At 40.8% G+C, this 9,381-nt stretch overlaps 1 protein-coding gene across 2 annotated transcripts in view; it reads left to right on the top strand.

The window, feature by feature from the left end:
• Positions 1 to 3,902: 3,902 nt before the first annotated feature.
• The window catches only part of LOC109972004 (phosphatidylinositol transfer protein cytoplasmic 1), a 79,394-nt gene continuing 73,915 nt past the window's right edge, over positions 3,903 to 9,381 (top strand). The window contains exon 1 of one of the 2 annotated variants that reach the window (XM_020620589.1): positions 3,903 to 4,204. In XM_020620589.1, coding sequence (XP_020476245.1) covers positions 4,157 to 4,204 — 48 coding nt within the window. In that variant the 5' untranslated portion in view covers positions 3,903 to 4,156. The remainder of the gene's footprint in view (positions 4,205 to 9,381) is intronic. The other variant, XM_020620587.1, reaches the window with a different exon arrangement.

Genomic DNA, 9,381 nt, shown 5'->3' on the forward strand with positions numbered 1-9,381 from the left:
GTGACTGTGTGGCTACTTTGGCCCTATATAAACCCACACCGTAACTGCAGTGGAGGAACAAGTACTCTAACTGTTTACTTAAGAAGCATTGGCATCATAATATATTTAAAGTACTAAAAATAAAAGTACTCATTATGATGAAATGGGGAATTTTACATTAGTGTAAATCATATTACTGGATTATAATGAATGATGCATTATACATCACATATAATGCTTCAGCTGGTAGCTCATTTTAACTATATGCTTATAACGTGAATTACTGCTGGGTAGCTTGTGAATTTCCCTCCAGGGATCAATAAAGCCGTATGATTATACTGTATTTTATATAGTTAACCTGATTCTGAAAAGTAACTAGTAACCAAAGTTATCAAATAAATGTAGTGAAGTAAAAAGTACAATATTTGTCTTTAAAATGTAGGGAAGTATAAAGTAGCAGAAAATGAAAAAACCCAAGTAAAATACAGATACCCCAGAACTGTTCTTAAGTAGAATACATGAGTAAATGTATTTAGTTACCTTCCACCACTGCTTAATTGTTTTGAAACTAAATAGCTACCTAGAGTGATAGTATTTTCTGAAATCAGCATTTATTTTCATTGAGCTTGAGCAACCTTTGCATTTTGGTTACATGTATGTGATTCTAGTATTTATATACACATTACTGCATTGAGGCTAGCTTTCTGGAGTGTTATTATATAAATTATTTCACTGAAAATGATTGATTTAATTCATAATGTCTATTTAATGTGCTGCTACACAGTGTTAGACGATTTAACATACATGGGAAAATTAGAGTATGAATCTGATTTGCTGTCATTGGGACTATTCAGAGTTGGGAAACAATTTGCCTGAAGAAAAACATGGGGGGGAAACGGTGTGTGTAAAATGCTTCTCGAACCTTTATCCTCAGATTTAACTATGACGTATTTGTCTCTTCCTTTATAAGAAACATACACTTATGTAGCCTATAATGCATTTTATTCATTTAAGTCTTATGGCCCACCACTAATTTTAACAAGATTACAGACTTACACAAACTAGCCAAACCTGCATGGATATTTTGTTTGCATGGCATTGTTTTTTTAATTCTTTGTAAATTATTTCTTCCTATAAAGGCAGTAGTATCCCAAGGACTGACTAAACAATGTCCCTTCTTTACAGTGCTGCTCACACATTAAATGGACAGCTTAAATTTAAATGCTGTTTCAGATTTGTGACCCTGGCATGAATATATTTGCGAACAGCAAAGCAGAAGGCTTGCTGACAGAGCAAGAAACTGTTTGTCAATATTCATCACAGAAATATGACTGTGGATTTTGCTGAGCAAACCCAAATAAATCAAAGGTATCAATCAAGTAATTTTACAACTTCTACCTTAATTTAACAGCACTCTTTATTAACATGTGTACCTTGTTTTTTTTTTGTTGTTTGTCAAGACAAGCAGGACTCTGCAGGACCCATTTTATTCATAAGAACACTATCATCACAGTGGGCTGTCTTGTCACTCAGCTGTACTTTCAAGAAGGCTATACACCATAGCAGACAAGCACTTTTTCATGCTTGGACAGTAATGGCAAAAGTCGTTATATACAAGGGGAAATCCCAAACTGTAGGCAGCTCCAAACTACATAACAATGTCAGCAGACCTCATTTACATTTGTTTACTGTATGTAAATTATACTAATGCGGTTTCTGTGATGGTGCCTCTGTCCTCCACATTTTCTGGCTTACTGGATATGAAAACAAACATATGACATTAAAGTGTGTCTTAAGCCCAAATAAATATGTCAGCATCAAATAAACCAAGTGAGACCCTTATTCACACAGTCTCCTGATTTTAGAGGGCCCACTATGAACAGAAGTCATCCTAATGAATATTTGCCAACTGAAGGCAACAAAGTACAGCAGACCCATTGTGTTGTTTAGTGGGGCTTTTTTGTCTTTAGGCTACTTCTTGCGGGTTTGGGGGCTTTTTACTTTCTGTGTGATCTTCAGCATGTGAAATGAATGCTAAGTCGGACAGAGGTCTGTTGACTGACTTAGCAGAAACATTTTACACTTTTATTATTAAACTACATCCAAAACAACAACAAACCTCCTTGGTTATCATGCGGGCTACGTTTGCTGCACTTTACTAAAACATTAACATCCAAAACGACAACAAACCTCCTTGGTTATCATGTGGGATACGTTTGCTGCACTTTACTAAAACATTCAATACGTAGACACCCTCCCATACCTTTAAAGCTGAAGGTCAGCACTTTAACCTTACAGCTGTCTCATTTCCAGTGTGCTGGAGTTGAGCCAAAAGAACAGAAAATGCGTCACTGTCCAAATGCTCCTGCTGATGCTAAACTAGTTGCCAATAAACCACAACTTTGTTACTTTAGAACAAGCGGCCGACACGATCCGCGTATGTGTTTGTGCGAAGTGGCAAATGTATGTGCAAGGCCGAGAGAAAACGGGGTGAGACGGATACAAGGGGAGTTCAGAAGTGAAGTGATGTTTCCTGTGCCGTGACCGAATCGACCGATGTTTCCACCAAGCTCCGGCGGGCCTCGCAGAAGGAGGAAAGGGGGGCTGGGGCTTCTGTTAACCGCTTAAATTTTCCGATTCCTTTGCAAGCTGCTTCTACATGTACAGGAAGAAGAAGCGGAGACAGAAGACAGCCACAGCCTCCCTTTCCTCCGACTCATGCTGTAGTTTCGTCCTTATAACTTTAAAGGCAAGAACTTTAACATTTAAAGCTCCAGGGGCTGTTTCACATAACACTACGTTGAAAACCACATATTTTCTTTATCAAGAATTTCAACGTGTCCTTCTAAGCTATCCGAGTAGCCAGACGGCATAAGGCTTTGTCATATCCGGTCAAACATTTTTCAAAGTAAGTTGTAGTGTAGTGAACGTGTCCAAAGCTTGTTTTCGGAGAGGGAACTGGAAAATGATTGAAAGGTCAGTGAGTAATAACACTGGGATTGACATACAGAAAATGCAGTTTGTTTAATAGTAACAGTGTAAGTATTTTCCTACATAGGCCTACATATACATTACATAGCCTACACATGTAAGCCAGTCGATATAAATTTTAATCAGTAAACACCTCAGCAAACTAAAAGATCACTGCTTGTCCACAAATCATTAGCTAAAGGAAGCCCATAACAGCTCATCAGCTTTAATTTAGGAACTAATGCATGTTATCATTGGTAGGCATTTGTTGTCCAGGTGGCCCATGGCTAACATCAGAATCAGAATCACGTTTTTTGGCCAAGTATGTTTAAACACACAAGGAATATGACTCTGGTACAGAGAATCTCAATGTGCTTTTGGAAGGCAGCAAGAAAATATGTGCATTTAAAATAGGAACGAGAAGAGGAGAAAAAAGGCAAAGTAATCTATTTATAAATACAGTATATACACCTTGTGTCAGAAGAGCTTTGAGGTTGTAGAAGAGCTTTCAGAGCATCATTAATGGTTTTAGTGTATTTAGTTAGTATGGATTAATAAACTATAAGATAGTAAGCTATACAGGCTGATGCTTCGACAAATGTTATTCAAGCTAGAGCATAATAAATTAGACTATGTAGAACAGATATGATTAAAAAGGGGAACACACTATATTCATGGTTTAGGCTACTATCTAGAAACTGATATGAGATTTACTGAACGAACAGCAAATAAATTAAACAAAGCCTAATTCATCACCCACTCTGCTGAAAGTCTTTATGAAGTGAGTTATCTTGTCTGTTAGCTCTTAAAACTACATTTTGCCATTGCAGGCTCCTCTAGGCTACAAGACGAGCTAATGGGCTGATATATGACCCGTATTTGTGCAACTTTAAATTCTTATTTTGAAATCCAGTTCCGGTTCTGTCTGGCGCTGTTTGCGTGTAACTTGTCACATCAGGGTGATAGGAGGGGACAATATTGAACCGAGCTTATTTGTACCGACACTTTCCTTACCCTAGAGTGTTTGCTGTTTCAGATGAAAGAACTCCAAACTCGGGGCGCTTTTCATAACCCGAACTGCCCCCGTTTCCACATGCGCTGACACATCTCCAGATATTACTCACATCCCGTCGGGCGGCGGAGGGAACGTTTACTTGGCAGGTTTGATACATCGTGAATACATACAAGAGACGCGCAACGGGGTAAGATGTTGCTGAAGGAATACAGGATATGCATGCCCCTCACGGTAGAGGAGGTAAGTTTTCCACCAGTTTCTACTCCTTGTTAGTTTGTTTTGGCCAGAACTGAGGTTCAGTAGTGTTCAGACAACTCTGTTCCAGACATGTGGCAGGAGAGACATGCATTCGGATTAACTTGAAGTACTTCACTGAAGACCGTTACCTCATCCCCCTGTCCTTCTCTGTGAAACCTGTTTAAATCATTCTGCTAAGCAGAAGTCGACAGTGCACTCACGAGTTGTTGTTGTGTCACACATAACGCTGCACTTTTAGGGAAAAGAACTCAAATAAACCTAAATATAACCTGTTATTGGAAGATACAAAACAAACGGCACGCTTTACGCTCTGATCTCATGGTTTGGACAAAAAAATAGTTTAGATAGTTTGTGTTGGTTTGGTAGAACAATGACATCACATGGATCATTATTATGTGGTCAGCACCCTGGAAGAGGAACTATAAGACCATAGCAATGCTGTGGTTTCAGCACTGTTGGTCTCTCTCTCACACACGCACGCACGCACGCACGCACACAATTACATGTAGGATAAATCCCCTGCATTAAATTCATGCTGCCCTATAGGTTGCGTATAATGACACCAACACAGTGCGTAGCAGGGGTTTTCATACTTGCTGGTGTTTCATACCAGTAGTTGCACTTGTGCTGCACTGATGGACAGCAGAGAGAAAGGCATGTTGTCTGTATTCAGCCTTTTTGTCAATCTGTCTGAGGACTCAAGTCTAAAATAGAAGGTGAAGATAATTCCACCCGTGTCCTGGCATGCACGCCGTACAGTATGATAGCACCCTCTTTAATTATCACCCATGTCATTGTTTGCTAACTCATCTCCATGGCTTGTGTTGCTGTGCTCCGTGGGTGGTGGTGTTGGTTTTCTTATAGCCGAGGGCTATTGTTCAGGTGCAGCGTCTTCACTGAAACCATGTCCTTTTAGACTGGGACTTGAAAACCTAGGTGAGATCTCTCTGAAGAAACATGAAATCTGAATAAACTGTATGTGCCAAACATAATTGAGGTGTTTTTCATTTAAACAGTTATTTTTTTAGGAGAGAGAGGGAGAGCTGAACACAGAAAAATAACAATTTTGCTTTCAAATCTATAACTGGCCACTCACATTTCCTTCCCTTCAGTCCCTCGCTGTAATGATGATCTGACGATTGGTTTCCAGCACATTTAACCTGCAGCAAACTGAGTCAAGTTCATGCTCATTTTGTTCTCAAGACTGTTAAAAAGTATTCGAGGAATTGAAAAGATCACTGTCGGATGGTGTGAAATGAGATGCTCCTTGCTTTGCCTTACAGGCTAATGGGATGGGTTCACATTTACATGAAACTATTGCCAACAATAATATCCATCCTTCTGGAGGCTGTCTGACTCATACAGAAACCTGTGGTCAAAAGAAAATTTTCACTCTCTATTACAGGGGTGTTCTGGGAAGAATGTGGTTGCAGGTATTCTTGCACATGCTCTTGTATTACCTCTGTGTGTGTGTGTGTGTGTGTGTGTGTGAGAGCTTTCTTTTTACAGCAGCGCATTTTTACAGTACTATTTTTGCTGAGGCAAGTTTGCCCCACCTCCTGTATATACGGGACAAGGCGGAATGTGGGGTTGGAGGTCCGTGTGAGAGAGAGAGAGAGTGAATGAGGAGAGAGAGAGAGCAGGGTCATTGAAAGTGTATCAGAGTTTTAAAATTTTACTTTGGTTGTTTAACTGTGGTTACATTCTAAATCCAGAACAAACACAACTACACCATTTTAAAACCCTGTGGGCAGGATTTTGTGTGAATGCAGCCAAAACGCAGCTCAAGTCTGTTCTGAGGTGAGGTGCACCTTGTGCGTGTGTGTGTGTGTGTGTGTGTGTGTGTGAGTTACGCAGACCTGAAATGGGATGCATATAGCCTATATAGTAGGTTACTGTAATTCCCAATTTCCATTAAAAAAAAAATCTAAACAAAATCAGACAACAGCCTGTTTTTGTTTTCAGATTGACTGCGAATTGCATGGAGGATAGCTTTCTCTAGTACTGGGATTCTGGCAGCTGGGTAAAAGAAACACAGGAGTAGCATTTTGTCAGTGTTTTAATCTCTGTGTAAACAAGCTTAAATCAAAAAAGCTGCCTTGAAGGAGAGTCAAAATGCCGGCAGTTTTCCACTATCTCTGTGTAAAAGGGGCTAGTGTCTAGTGCAAACAGATGGTTGTTATGAGAAGCCAGAACATTGTAATTAAAGGCTCAGGCTGTGATCAGATTAGAACAAAAAAGGTTATCCCACCACAAAAATTTACAACACAGGATTAGATTACACATTTCTTCCAAAAGTGACAAGTCTGTTAATACAGAGAATCCCACTAGACAACAGTTACATCAATGGTGTTGGATTTTCTGATGCTAAACGCTGATTTCCATCAGTAATATTTTCAAACAGTGGTGTAATCAAACCTTTATTTTCAGTTATGGTCTGCTGCACCAAGTCAGTCTCTTAAAGTACAGTATCCTTTCACTTTCACTTGGCCAAGAAAATAAAGGGTCACACCTTCAACATTAAGGCTTGTCTTATCAGCATGTGCTGCTGTAACTTCCTGCCCCTATAAATTGCTACAGAGAAAACCACTTCCGTTTGAATGCAGACCAACCCTACAAGACTTGCGATTAAGCAAAACAACCCACCTCACTTGCTAGCATGGATATTTTACTTACTTTTGTCAAGCTTTAAGGTTGTGATGAAGGCTCAGAAGGTTACCGACAGTATATTGAAACAAAACAGGATAATGAATTTCTTAGAAATACAATATAATGAGAAGTGTGTACATCTGTGGGATTAAAAACAAACTGGGTGTGGAAACCTACAACTGCCCCAAGCTTTTACACTGGATTCACAAAGAAATGGGGCTGACCCGACTAAGAATTTTTTTTAGTCGACTCAGATTCGGCTGTTCAGTGCAATGATTTGACTTTTCATTCTTATATAAATATATGAAACATTTAAAAATCAATGAATGACAGCTGATTATGATGCAAGATTTCAATTGCAACCTATTGAAATTGACGATATATATATAGTGTTGGGCTGCCTTATGGATTTGTCAGAATAACGAGACAGGCAGCACACTTGTACTTCTTTTGAAACAATGGTCTTTGACATGGTTATAGCCTAGTTTATAGCTTCCCCCATCAGTTAATTACAGCACATGTAGTTACTGTGTGTTTGATGTTTGCCAGCTTGAACTGAGAAGATATGAATATATATTTATGATTCTTCTTATTTATAATTCTTCATTGAACTGTTTTCCCAATACAGTTAGTTTTCTTCCTATTCCAGTTTGGATGGATCCGTGTTGCAGAAACATAAGAGAAACAGCTGTGCATTACACTATAATGGACATGAGCAAACACCTGGACGCACATTGGCAAATATAAACTGCTATAAAAATTAAGGCAACACTTGAGTATAACACCAAGTCAGTTAAACTTCAGGGATATCATTCTGTCCATTTAGGAAGCACAAGTGATTGTGAAACTGTTTCACCTACTTTGGTGCAAATTAAGGTGACAACAGGTGCAAAGGAGAGGCAAAAGCAAGACAACCCCCCCAAAAGGGAATGGTTTCATGTGTGCTGGCCACAGACAAATGCCCTCTCCTTATCCATCATGACTGATTCTTCTCAAGTTTTGTGTCCTGCTAGTGTCCTTGTCACAGGTGGTAGCATGACGCAGTACCTGTACCACTGTAGAGGTAGTCCAGTTACTCCAAGATGGCACATCCATACATGCAGTCGCAAGAAGTTTTGCTGTGTCTCCCAGCACAGTCTCCCCAATGTCTTCTAGTACGACCTGTGCTCACAGCCCACTGTGCAGCTTGACTAGCATTTACCAGTGAACACCAGAATTGGCAAGTCCACCACTGGTGTCCCATTCTTTTCACAGATGAGAGCAGGTTCACACTGAGCACACATTACAGGTGTAAAAGAATCTGGAGATGCCATAGTAAAGATTATGCTGCCTGTTACATCAACAGACCAGTTTGGTGGAGGGTTAGTGATGGTCTGGGGAGGCATATCATTGGAGGGCAACACAGACCTCCATGTCATAGCCAGCAGTACTCTGACTGCTGTGAAGTACCAGGATGAAATCCTCAGATCGACTGTCAGACCTTACGCTGGTGTAGGCGGCCCTGGGTTCCTCCTGGTGCAGGACAACACCTGGCCTCATGCGGCCACAGTGTGTAGGTGGTTAATGGATGACAAAGGCGTTGATACCATTGACTGGCCCTCGCGTTCCCCAGACCTAAATCCAACTGGGCGCCTATGGGACATTGTGTATCGGTGCATCTGATGCCACCAAGCACCACCACAGATTGTCCAGGAGCTCACTGGTCCCCTACCAGTTTGGTGGAGGGTTAGTGATGGTCTGGGGAGGCATATCATTGGAGGGCAACACAGACCTCCATGTCATAGCCAGCAGTACTCTGACTGCTGTGAAGTACCAGGATGAAATCCTCAGATCGACTGTCAGACCTTACGCTGGTGTAGGCGGCCCTGGGTTCCTCCTGGTGCAGGACAACACCTGGCCTCATGCGGCCACAGTGTGTAGGCGGTTCATGGATGACAAAGGCATTGATACCATTGACCGGCCCTTGCGCTCCCCAGACCTAAATCCAACTGGGCGCCTATGGGACATTGTGTATCGGTGCATCTGATGCCACCAAGCACCACCACAGATTGTCCAGGAGCTCACTGATCCCCTGATCCAGGTCTGGGAGGAGATTCCCCCAGGACACCATCAGCCGAGTCATCAGGGACATGACTAGATGTTGTGGGGAGTGCATACAGGCACCCGGGGGCCACACACACACTTCTGAGTCACATTGTGAGTTGCTGTGATAAAATGCATACAACTTTGATGAGCCTGTGATTTCATTTTTTCACTTTGATTTTCAGTGTGATTTTTAATACAGCCCTCCACAGGCTGATGATTTTTGGTTTCCATTGACTGTTAGGTCATTTTGTTCTGAATAAATTATATGGTGTATATCAGTAAAGGTTATCAACTTGAATAATTTGCTTATTACGATCTGGTGTGTGATTTAAGTGTTCCCTTAACTTTTTTATTAAAAACTAGAACTAGAAACCAGAATGAGTGTCATTCGACTGATGGGTCTCTCAACTAATGATTTGGCTAGT

The sequence above is a fragment of the Monopterus albus genome, unplaced genomic scaffold (genome assembly GCF_001952655.1).
Source record: "Monopterus albus unplaced genomic scaffold, M_albus_1.0 scaffold242.1, whole genome shotgun sequence".
NCBI lineage: Eukaryota > Metazoa > Chordata > Actinopteri > Synbranchiformes > Synbranchidae > Monopterus > Monopterus albus.